Source organism: Lasioglossum baleicum, chromosome 4, assembly GCF_051020765.1.
Source record: "Lasioglossum baleicum chromosome 4, iyLasBale1, whole genome shotgun sequence".
Classification (NCBI taxonomy): domain Eukaryota; kingdom Metazoa; phylum Arthropoda; class Insecta; order Hymenoptera; family Halictidae; genus Lasioglossum; species Lasioglossum baleicum.
This window is the reverse complement of record NC_134932.1, coordinates 16210755-16223293: the sequence shown is the minus strand read 5'-3', so window position 1 is coordinate 16223293 and position 12539 is coordinate 16210755. Positions and strand designations below refer to the sequence as shown.

The window sequence follows — 12539 nt, the reverse complement described above, 5'->3', positions numbered from 1 at the left end:
TTTTGGTGATTTCGATTAATCGCGCGATTTGGACCGATATCAACAATTTCTAATAATAGACTCCGAAGCCCTTCGAATAGGTGAAAATCAACGTTTGCCAAATAGCAATGTTCTGCCTATAAATACATTTGTAAAAAAAAGTCAATACAATTCCACGAGTCAACGAGAATTCTAAAAACCGTGAAACGCGGCGCGTGCAGACATTTGCCTTACAAAATTGTTCTTCAAAAACATGTACATAAAAAAGTAAGTTCAGGTGTAACGATTACAAGACTGATTATAACATCTGCTTCTTCTACTCTATTGTTCGAGCGAACCGTGAACTCGAATCAAAGTGCATAGGTATACCCATAGATGTTCGCATCCCATTATTCTTCGTTTAAAAGACCATGATGTAATGTAAAAAAAATAAAACAATACACCTGAATCTTTGACAAAGTTGGACATTTTTAATCATTCTATTACTCTGTGGTGTTCTTTTACGTCTAATCTGAATATACAGGATGAGGCATTTAAAACAGGTCACCCGAATACCTCGCTTGTTTTTGAAAATGGAAGAGAATGTGTCAGACCAAACTTACTTGGTACGCCTCCACCTATAAAAAAATTAGTAACATCAGATTATGATCTCTTCTATCTTCAAAAACAAGCGAGTTATTCAGGTAGCCTATTTCAAAATGCCTCACCCTATGTAAAGCATATTATACAATGTGTGGCCGGACGGGTGGTACAACCGAGCAGGGGGTGATATTATGTACATGTAAAAATAAGTCGAAAAAAAGGAATAACATTTTTTCGTTTGACGCTTCGTTTTCGAGAAAATCGAGTTTAAAGTTCCGCCAAGTTCGCGTGCTTTAGTATATGCACAAAGTAGAATTGGTTGGTCATTGTCAGACGCGTCAGATGATTCCTATGCAATAGCACGTGTATTCGCTGCATTTTCAAACTCAATTTTCTGGAGAACGAAGCGTCAACCAAATAAATGTTATTCCTTTTTTTTCGAATTATTTTTACGTATAGTATCACCCCCTGCTCAGTTGTACCACTCGCCCGGCCACACTCTGCATATAAATTAACAATGGTAGTGTAATAATAATTTGAAAGAAATCTTTTTTGTACATGACCTAGTAAACTAATCCTTCTGACTACTGAAAAACCCCATCATCTTTGCATTATCGAGAAATGAGAAGGCACATCCCGCACCCTTGCAATCCTGGAAACGAGTCTACCCTTTAAATTTGCCCCTGACTGTATGCTTACATATCGTACACATTCACATGTGTGCAGCGCACTCTGCCATTGAAGCCGAAAACTACACGTCGAAAATCAAACGGTTGATAATTGACGCATACTTCCGGAGACGATGTACCTCGTCTGTGATACTTCATTACTCGTTAAATTATAAAAGATTATTTTCTTACATCTACGAAACTTCATAGAACATTTACTGCTGTTTTGGTTTGTTTGGCTTCCACACTTATAGAAAATAATTCGAGTTGAAGGAAGTTTTATTTCGATTTTTAGAGATTTAAGAGGTACGAGTTATCGCGGTTTGACTGCACTTACAAATACTGAACCATCGCATTTACAAAGCCGTTCGATTGTCCACCGAAAACTTTTACGAAAGATTCTATATGACATTGTTGAATTTCATATAAAACTATTTACATACATTGTGTTACGATCCTATCGCAAGACAGTGTGTAAATGTTAGGTTAGGTTCGGCAATGATAAGAGAACACTCATTCGTACCAAGCGTAACCTCATATTGCAATTCGATGTTCGATATATTGACCTCAAGTCGACTAGCTCAATCGTCATTGGAGCTCGTTGTCCATCTTTGTATTACTTCCCGCAGATACGCGCCTATATAAGAGATGGAGCGTCCAAATTCAAAAGCAGATCGCAAGTGCAACAAATTCGGGACGCCACACAGGAGGTTGTTTGACGTAACGAGCGAATATTTACCTTCGAAGTGAACAGTCTTGAACACGAGCTGGAGTCATGATTTTGCGATTCACAATCTTCGTCGCTCTGGCGATCTTGGCGATCGAGGCGCAAAAGTATCCGCAAACTTTGGACGAGCAAGAACAATGGAAAGAGTTCGAAGAATTCCTCGAGTGGAAGAAAGCGAGACAACTTGGCGAAATTCGATCACATGAAAAGAGATACAAGAAACCATACTATGAGAACCGTAATGTGGATAAAGTTTACGAAAACAACGAGCAACCCAACGCTAACCCACCACCAATCGATCAGGCTGCTCTAATGGCAAGATACATTGTCAATCAAGCTGGTAAGAAAAACGAAACTATATATAGCAAATATTAATTCACCATTGGAATTGTTATTAGTCTCATATACTTCCACCTATCTGAAGCGATTCAAACGATTCAATAAATGACGTAGAAAATAAAAGAGACTGTTGTGACTCATGGATATTTCTAAAATGTGAAAATCGGAGAGTGTGCATGAATTGCATGAATGCCCACGTACGTACAAATGTAGATATGCACATGTTTCCGAAACGTACAGTACACAGGCTATCTACACATTTGATATACTTCACGGTACTCTAAAATTAATATTGGATTCGTGTGCACTACTTTGGCAACAATCCAAATTTTCGATTTCGAGCACAACGTCCACCATTGCTTTTTTTATTGTATTTTCCTATTCGTCTCGATAAATATGTGCACTTATCGAAAAGATAACACAAACTACGTTAAAAATATATTGCAATATGTAACGCGAATTCTAGCGAAATTGAAAATTTAAACGAAGCATTGATAAAGTTGACAATACAGATCTTATAATGTAATTATCATTTTACGAAAGTATTTGTATCCAACCCCACTTGCGACATAGACGTAAATGAAAAACTCGTTGTTATGTTTTGAAATTCGTCCTTTCGCGCCGTGATCAAAACAAGTTTTTGCAAGTAAAAAATTACCCCGAAATAAGTACAAGTTATATACAATATTTGTGTGTGACTTTAGCCGCATGTACAGACAGTCTCATAATTAATTGCACACATTTTAAATTAGAATAACTTTTTTTTTATAAATGGACCAAAGACTTCAGTTTTTCTACCAAGCTAGATGGATTAATTTACTATACATATAAATGTATAATGAATAGACGAATTTTAAGAAACTCAAATCAAATAGAATCTTATTTTCCGTGGTACATATGTAGTAGCCTTTGTAGATCTGAGATACATGAAAATCGTACTAAATTCTAACGTATTTTATATCCTAGCATTTTTTGAAAATTTTCGAAAGCCATAATTGCATAAAGATGCGCAGTCTAGTAATGAAAATTTTAGACAATTGTGTTTAGCCTGAATTACGACAAAAAAATAGTAAAGATTGCTTTTCATAACAGAATCTTTTACATATTGTCGTACACGTGTTGCATACATATATGTATGTGACTTAATTTCCTCAGTATAAATGTTCGTGGTATAATATATGTATAATTAACTTCGTACATAATGAAGATAGAGAGAGAATTCAAAACATTAATTTCCTGACGTACGAAGACACGTCTTGGGCACGTCCGATGTTTTTGAAATAAAATATTGTTTAATATTAAAAGCAATTTAAACGAAAATTTGTTGTTACTCTTACACAAATAATAACTCAAAATATAAATAGTATTTTCGGTTCTATCGAGAATTTCATTTACTTCGTATGAACATTGAAATGGTTTAATATGTAACAATTTATTGCATTATTTAATTCATATATTGGAATATTGCTTCCATGTCGTTTTCTTTTCCCGAAAAATTCAGAACTTGTTATAAACTACTTTTTATGGCAATATAATTGACTTTTTTTAATGTAAATTTTTAACTTTTTATTTCGCGATTACTATAGCCTACTTTTTCGAAATAGAATATCTGGAATATCCTCATAGTCCTAATGACTGTTCAACACACTCGTATTAGTTCACACTTGTAACTAATACACTGCGGATGTTTATGCATTTATGAAGAAATTGGTTGGGTGAAATATAAAACGGGAAAAGATTTTTAAAATTCAAGAATCCTGTAATGTTGTTTTTAATGTAACAAACTCGTTTAGGGTATGAAATCAATTTTTATATTATTCCTACTTTTTCCACAATTAATGCAAAACATTTTTATTTTGCATAAAGATGATCCGCAGTCTACAATATAGAAATGGGGTGGACAGCTAATGTTTTGACTGTCATACAGTGAACCGGATTAATATTCGGACGCTCCAAAAAAGATGATAACTTTTTTAATATTGTACTATACGATTTGAACTTTTTGGGAAGCTAGAGCAATTAGTTAACTACAGGATGTGAAAAGAAATTTTTTCAAAAATTGCAATTGATCGGAATTGTTGAAAAAATATTAAAAGTTGCATTTTACAAATTTTTGATATGAGCCTATATTGACAATTTAAAAAATACGTTTTGTAGATCTGTGAGAATTAAACATATTCTGAAAATTTCGTTAAAATCGGTCGACATTTCAATAAGCTACAAAGTTTAAAGATAGTAAAAATGGCAGAGTTTCACGATTTTCGTCCTGCAATAATTCTAATGATCCTTACATTTATCAATGCCTGTCGTTTTTTCCCGCATCAACCGATTTCGATGAAACTTTCACAGTGCATTTAATTGACACAGATCTACGAAACGTATTTTTTAAATTTTCAATATAGTACCACATAAAAAATTTGTAAAATGCAACTTTTAGTATTTTTCCTACAATTCTCCGATCAATTGCAATATTTGAAAACATTTCTTTTCACATCCTGTAGTAAACTAATTGCTCTAGCTTCCCAAAAAAGTTCAAATCGTATAGTACAATATTTAAAAAGTTATCGTCTTTTTTGGAGTGTCCGAATATTAATCCGCTTCACTGTATTTCAGGTATCTACTTTCGAAAACCAGATAATTAATTAGTATAATCATCATCTAATTCTATAATTTCTCATTTTCTGGAAGTTAATTTAATTACGAATTTTTTAGGCCTAATAAAGCAATTTATGCAATTCTATTAGCAAAATTGATAAGTGCAATTTTATATGTTCCTAAATATTGCCGCCTACAAAATCGATAAAAATGATGGTAATTCCAGGATAGCGATCAAATGAATAGAAGCAACCGTCTTCAATGTCAGTATATAAATAGACAGACATACATTATTTAATTCGCAATTTCCTTGAGCGTTACTCGCACAAGCATAAATAATGTATAGAACAGTAACTTTTCCTGAAATGAGTAATAAGAGGAACAATGAAAAGATAACGGTTATCTCTATCGCGTTATTGTTAGTATCATGAATGGCTGTTAATCTTTGTGTTATAATTTGATAATCAAACTTAACAATTGTAACCATCTATGTACATATACATACTTTATTACTTGTCAGATTGGGTGTCCGTGGCAACTATAAGCACACGGAAGGAAATCGAGTCGTATCCTGCCGTAACCTTAGTCTCCTATAGCGACGGTGAATTAGGAAATGGATCGGGAATTCCATATCTCTACCTCACTCCCTTGGACTTCACTGCTCAAGATCTTGCGGTAAGTAGCAATCTATCCACATAATTCATACGTTTGCAAATCATCAGATCGTAATTGTCGTTACTCCCTCGGATAAGATAGCGACTATCGTTACAAATCAACATCAACGAACATTATTTCAATCGATGTCTAAACGTTGTTTTCGTCACGTACAATGAGAAACCAGATATAAATTCTAATCGATCCTATATCAAATTTCTTCCTTCTTTAGATTAGTATGTCGATCTGATAATAATTTTCTAATCGCAGAAAGACAATCGAGCATCGCTGATGATGACATTGGCCCAGGGAAGCTATTGTAAATCGAAAGAATGGGACCCGATGGATCCTCGTTGCGCCAGAATACTTCTGAGCGGGAAAATTAAAGCGGTCAGTAACCGCAAGATGTTTATTTCATTAATTTGGTCAATAAAGTTCTTCATTGTTTAATGGTTGTACTTTGTTAACAGTTGAGGAATGATACCTCAGAACTTGATGTAGCCAAACGGATATTCTTCAATCGTCATCCGAAATTAGTCAACATGCCGCCAAGTAAACATCTATATATTTTCTAAACGATATAATTTATATAATACTATGCGAATTACTTTACAAAAATTTCGTTTGTATTAAACCATTTCAGATCACCACTTCTATTTTGCCAAACTAAAAATAACGACGATCGCAGTTTTGGATACTTTTGGCGGGCCAAAGTACATCAATGTTAAAGACTACTTACATCCACCAGTTAACAACATTACGGAAGAATTTAACAGGGTTTTCCCTTTGGGATCTGGCGTGAATGATTGGCAGCAAGAATATACGCCAGTTTCTAATTATTTAAATCCTGTAGTCCGCACTGTATAACATAAGATAGAAGTGTTAATTCATATACTTTTAGATATGCAAGAAACGTGGAACATTCTAACGAGATTACGATTTTATACATTTTTGAATATTTTGTCATACTCTGCACAATTAGCAATTATACGAGTTGATGTAATTATTGTACGAGATGAAATCTGTAATAAACTTATAAATTGATTCTAAATTTAGGTTTATCAGTTTTATAGAACTTATCCTGTTGTGGAAACAGACAACATCAGGAATTAATTACATTGTGGCATTTTGAAATCAGGTCTTACTCCTGCATTCAATATGTTCACCATGATTCGAAAGAATTGGAAAATTTATGACAGTCATACTTCACTCATATTCGTTTATCATCATACCCACGCTTAATAAGAGATTTGGTCCCCATTCCGATTTGCATTTCCGTTGTTCGACTAACAATCAGTCGCCGCATGTACGACATTGTAATAGTAACAGTGCTGACAGTTGCTAATTAGCGATCATAGCAGTAAAAATTTTCGTGGTGTCCATTCCATTATATATAATGAAAATAATATAAAAAAATCATACACAAAGATTTATAGATTTAATAAAATTATTTCGTGAATTAATAAAGTTCAAACAGGAAATTATTCCAGGTATTATATTGCATCACAAATTCCAATAATTTAGTTACTGCTGAAACAGGAATAGACTTTGTCGTGAAAACTTGTCGAAAACTGTATCATGATTAATCTGTTAAAACTGTTATCTCTAATTTTATATAATCGCGATATGACTTTTGAAACATATATAATTTTCCGCGGAAACGATAGCAATGCTATCCTACTGTAGGATCACCGTGTATTTTCAAGGTAATTTCAATGATAAGTACTCAAGAAGATATTTGCTAATATTAATTTGTTTATATTAAGTCAATTTTCATTTACGAAATTAATTTGAGAAAGTAAATACCAATTTCAGAGTAGTACAAATTTTATTGTATTTAAGGTAATTTAATATCATTAGTTATATACACCTTTATAACATAGAAATTACATGTTCGTAAAATACAAAGAAATAAAACATTGCATAGTGTTTTTTCAAAACACAGAACAGCATAAATTACAATGGTCTATGAAATTGTGACATCATTATGTACATTCTATGTAATTTACAATAGAATACGATATTTGCATTATATATTAACACTATAATTATATATTAACACTTGAGCTATTATTACGAAAAGTTTGATCATTCGTGTTGACTACGTTTTCTTTATATTTGGTGTGCCTTTACCATGAACAAGACTCGATGAGCTCAGTATAACAGATATTTGTTCTGGTAGTGGACAAGCAATTAAAAGAAGCTCCTCTGCATTATAATATTTATTCAATATCTGGTATAATTGTGTGAATGCTGCGCATACGTTATTTTTTATTGGTCTAAACAGAATGAATTCTGTTTCTTTATTGGACAGATATAATTGCATCGATTGTTGAATTTCAGGACATTTAGATTTAATTACTCTTAACACCGAACTGATTATTGCAGCGAGCTCTTGTGGACTTCCGAAAATATGTTCCTGAGGTTTATCTGAATTTTTAGTATTAACGAACAACTTTTCTTTGTCTAATAATCTTAAAATTACATCTATCAACAGAAATGTTGCATGCTGTATAAGGCGTTGACAAGTACATTTCAATTTACTATCTACATGTTTCCTGGAGTCTATTAGCTGTTCCTTCATTTGCGGTGCTCCTTCTAATAAAAACTCTAACAATGCATTATTTGACAGTGTAAACAGTCTGGAACTTTTTTCCAGTAAACCAAACGCCGCAGTCTTAACTTTAGAGAAGTCTAGACTGTACTCCTTTATAGTAAAGTCCACTTGAAATGGTGCAATTTGTTCGCGTAATATTAACAAGTGTTTGATTTGGAAAAGTTCTGCATCTAAAGTTGACGCTCGTTTTTCAATTTCGTGCCTCGCGTTCTCTATACTTTGAACACAAAGGGATATCGCTTCTTGACTCAAAGACTGGAAAACAGATCTGTCTACGCATCTGTATAATCTGGATAAGCAAACTAACGTTCTACGGACTGTAGGATACCACATCCCGTGAAGATCTGCTGGTGAATTCCCCATATGTGTTTTTTGATAAATAGAGTCCATTATAATATGATTTCTAGAAACAGGTTCAATGAAATTCTCATCATTGGATGACACCGATATCCTTTTCATGTTCGTTTGCCGTGTTTCTTCTCGTATCGATTCTGCTATGTCCTCCATCATTTTTAATTTCTCTGGGTATGCTAAATCACCTGGTGATGGATTGTAGTTCAAAACATCGGATTGTAAGTAAAGGTGCGCACGAAAAACAAGTCTCTCCTGTACATCGTGCAACAATTGTAGACATATATTTCCAAATCCGTCCAAAGGTTCAAAATTATTTTGTACATGCTCGTCCAACATTTCGATTCTCAGAATACAACAAATCTCAGCCAACGTTTCTAAATGATTGATATGAATAATAAATGGTCTTAGTGTGTCGTACAAAGATGTACATAAGCTTTCTAAGTATGCTGTTAATCCACTGGATGGCTTAGAGAAGAATTCGTAAAATAATTTGTATTCGTCCATCGATGCGTGTAATAATAGCGCACACGAATTCCGTACTAGGCTACAATGATCGCCGTTGTACTTTTCTTTTACAGACATTAGGGATTTCTGTACGCTAGAGCCTAATACTAGTCCTCTTTGGCTCCAATAATACTGATGACACTCTGTCAATAAACTGTCGTATTCTTGTCGTTTGTACGACTTTACTTCTATTTGTTCTATAACAGGCCTAACTTTCGATAAAATCGTTTGAAATCTTCCATAGAAAAGTGCTAACGCTGCGTCACCGCTATCATGGGAGTCGTTGCTATCCCTCAAATTTAAGATACTTTCTGTAGTTTTACTAAACAGATGAAATATATAATTTTGTATCATAGATATCGCCTTGGACTGACAATGTTTATACTTAATCAAGTATGTATTACTCTCCTTAAATGACAGATTGCTTTGCACAAAGTCAATATTGATATCTATTTTATCCAGTATATTAAAGAACATCTCGCTGTTCACCGACAATGTCGGCGCCTCTAATTTTTCCATCATCATATCGATATCTTTGAAGTATTTTACATACTCGGCAATGTTTTCTATAGTAGAATTTAATTTCCTCTGATCAGAATCGAGTTGTTCACTGGCGTTATAGAGGGAAGTTGTTTTATCGGAGACCTCTGAATATTGTTTATACAAAGTTGTGAAGTCTTCCATCGCTTCTTCAATCTGGAGGCAAAGTTCGTGACACTCGTGTCGTCGATTTTGAAGTTCGTTAAGATATAATATGTACTTTATATCTTTTTTATCCATGCATTCTTTCTCTAACGAACTATAATGTTCTAGAAGGTCCTGATACCGTTCTATTTCCACTGACTTCTTATCTTTTTCACTTGTGCTTGAAGTGTCATTTATTTCATCGCTGTTCAGCGTACCCGTGGAAGAGAATTCTTCTTCTAAACTTAATAAACAATCCTTTTGGTGTTCGGTTAACGGTGCCAGTGGATCCTCTGACAGATCCCATTTGGTTAAGTTATTCGAAATACTTTTCATATTGGACATGATTTTTTGTCAGCAGGAATAGCCGTTATAAAACGGACACTTTTGAGAAAAGTAATAGAACAGCGTATACTATAAACATGCCGCTTTGCAATATAAGTTAAAAAATTCACTTAAAAAAACTGACACCGCAGCAATTATGAACCATAACCATGAAGTTATGAGATTTGAATATCGTAATGCAATCTGACCACCGACAAGTACGAAATATGAAAGTTACACACAATGCACAAATTCTACGAATACAATAAATTACAGTCGTACTACATTTCTTAAGTTTAATAATACTTTAATTATAATTGCATAATTCTAATTTATCTCATTATTAATATCAGAATCTGTTAATATTTTTTACATAACGGAATGGCAGCTAGGACATTTTTCTTCGTCACGAAATTCACTGAAGTTGAAAAGGGCGATCCGCAAGATCATTGGCAGTAACGAAAAACACGGACCAATCGGAGCGCGGCTACAATGACTCGCGTTGAGGCTGGTGTTGCGATTGACCGAGCTGGAATTGATTCGCCGTAGCCACGCTCTGATTGGTTCGTGTTTTTCGTTAATAAACCGATAAGAACATTTTCGTAAACGAAAAAATTATTTCAAATGGCCTCGGGAATCACCTCTTTGCTCCTTCCAAGGAGGTACAACATTTTGGGGCACCCTGTATAGATCAGTGGCTCCTTTTTCTATTCCTTACCATCGCACACGTTGTCGCTATTGGCCGAAGAATCGTCTTATTGTTAGAGAAAGAATACAACTGGAAGCGATAATATAAAAATAGAAAAGAGGTAAAGGTTTATTGAACATAATATTTATAAATAAAGCAATTTACAAGTGTACACTTAAAATATAGGTAACGAAACTATTGAATAATTAGTAGCTTTAAGATTGCCTTTTAATAGTTACAATTTATAACAGTTTAATTAAATTTTCTTAGGATCCAAGTCATATTATTGGTAATTATCAGTAATTATACTCGAAAATTATACGAAGTTAGTCGCATACTTTGTAAATCAGACACGGTGGTTTGTGGCGCACGCGCATGAAGTGTGAGCGACAGATTTCTATTGAAAATAAGATTGTATTTCCTTCTGTGCGTGTATTCGAACCGTGAAGGTTTGTGTCAAATTGTATCGATAATTATTCTTGTGATCTTTACGAAATAATAAAATCTTCATAGTGACGCATACTCTTACATGCCATTGCTACATAAAATATATAATATTGTCATGCAATATGAAGTTTTTATCATTCAGTGCATTTTTGTGTTCTAACCTCTAAACCTTGCAGTGTTATTTTTCCAGGATGGCACCAAGGTACGAATTAGCTGTTGGTCTCAACAAAGGCCACAAGACCACAAAAATTCGTGTGGCAAAAAATGCTAACGAAAAGAAAAAGACGGTGTGTGTCTTGCCAGCCAGATTCAAGGGGGTCAGTATTTTACAAATGACTTGAATATTGACTAGATTTAATGATTGTTGGTTATTTTTCTTTCCATTATATATTGCATCTACTCGCTTCGTAAGAATATTAAAAATTTATAACAATTACATGTAATTTATGATTTACAATATTCGATTTGCTTTATCTAAAAGAATTACATTTTTCATTCTACTTTTTGTTTATTTGTGTTTCTGTTTCTCGAATTCTAATATCGTCCTGAGAAATACTGAAAAATATAATAAGTTTTCCCAATTTTATTATTTCAGAGACAAACCAAACACAGCAAGTTTGTCAGAGATTTAATTCGTGAAGTAACCGGTCATGCTCCGTATGAGAAACGTGCTATGGAATTGTTGAAAGTTTCTAAGGACAAGCGTGCATTGAAATTCCTGAAGAGGAGGGTAAGTGTCTAAAGAAATTTAAAAACTGAAATTTAATGTAAACAAAGAAAACGTTTAATACTTTCATATATTTGATTTCATAGCTGGGTACACACATTAGAGCTAAGAGGAAACGTGAGGAACTTGGAAACATCCTTGTCCAGATGAGGAAAGCAGCTGCTCATCATTAAGTAACGCATAATTAAATTTTTATAACATTACATATTAATAAAAATATATGTAAGACATATACTGCCTTTTATTTTAATGAAAAATTACACTTTCCAGTTGTAGTATTTGAGATACAGGATATTTTGCTGGGAGATCCCAGACTTTGACCAGACAGGGCTTTTACTTTAATATCTTTTTTTGCAGATAATTAGTATTGCTAAATAATATGGACTTATATCGATAATAAGAATTATATAGTTAGCTTAAAATAATGAAAATAATTCAATCCTTTCTCGTTTTATTAATAGCGTTTTTACAGCAAATCAAATTCTCTTAAACATGACATTTTATTGTTGACTATGAATGTCATATTTCAATTTTTTGTGAACTATTCCATGTAACCGAATGTTTACATTTACTGGTATGTATATAAGGTGAGGCACCTAAAACAGTCTACCAGAATAACTTTGTTGCTGTTGATTATAGATAAAAATAAA

The 12539-nt window shown here is 33.5% G+C and overlaps 3 protein-coding genes across 3 annotated transcripts; 2 read left to right on the top strand and 1 right to left on the bottom strand.

Moving 5' to 3' along the window:
* The first annotated feature begins 1375 nt into the window (after nucleotides 1-1375).
* On the top strand, nucleotides 1376-6595 carry LOC143207939 (protein CREG1-like). The gene is made up of 6 exons (XM_076421881.1): nucleotides 1376-1535; nucleotides 1859-2296; nucleotides 5411-5565; nucleotides 5815-5934; nucleotides 6015-6096; nucleotides 6188-6595. Exons 2-6 carry the CDS (start codon nucleotides 2005-2007, stop codon nucleotides 6409-6411), a joined length of 873 nt encoding a protein of 290 aa, XP_076277996.1. The 5' UTR covers nucleotides 1376-1535; nucleotides 1859-2004; the 3' UTR covers nucleotides 6412-6595.
* A 758-nt stretch (nucleotides 6596-7353) lies between these two features.
* Cog3 (conserved oligomeric Golgi complex subunit 3) lies at nucleotides 7354-10346 on the bottom strand. The gene has a single exon (XM_076421878.1). It carries the CDS (start codon nucleotides 10046-10048, stop codon nucleotides 7646-7648), a length of 2403 nt encoding a protein of 800 aa, XP_076277993.1. The 5' UTR covers nucleotides 10049-10346; the 3' UTR covers nucleotides 7354-7645.
* A 666-nt stretch (nucleotides 10347-11012) lies between these two features.
* Nucleotides 11013-12119, top strand: Rpl36 (ribosomal protein L36). The gene is made up of 4 exons (XM_076421522.1): nucleotides 11013-11164; nucleotides 11353-11479; nucleotides 11758-11892; nucleotides 11976-12119. Exons 2-4 carry the CDS (start codon nucleotides 11354-11356, stop codon nucleotides 12060-12062), a joined length of 348 nt encoding a protein of 115 aa, XP_076277637.1. The 5' UTR covers nucleotides 11013-11164; nucleotide 11353; the 3' UTR covers nucleotides 12063-12119.
* Nucleotides 12120-12539: the final 420 nt, after the last annotated feature.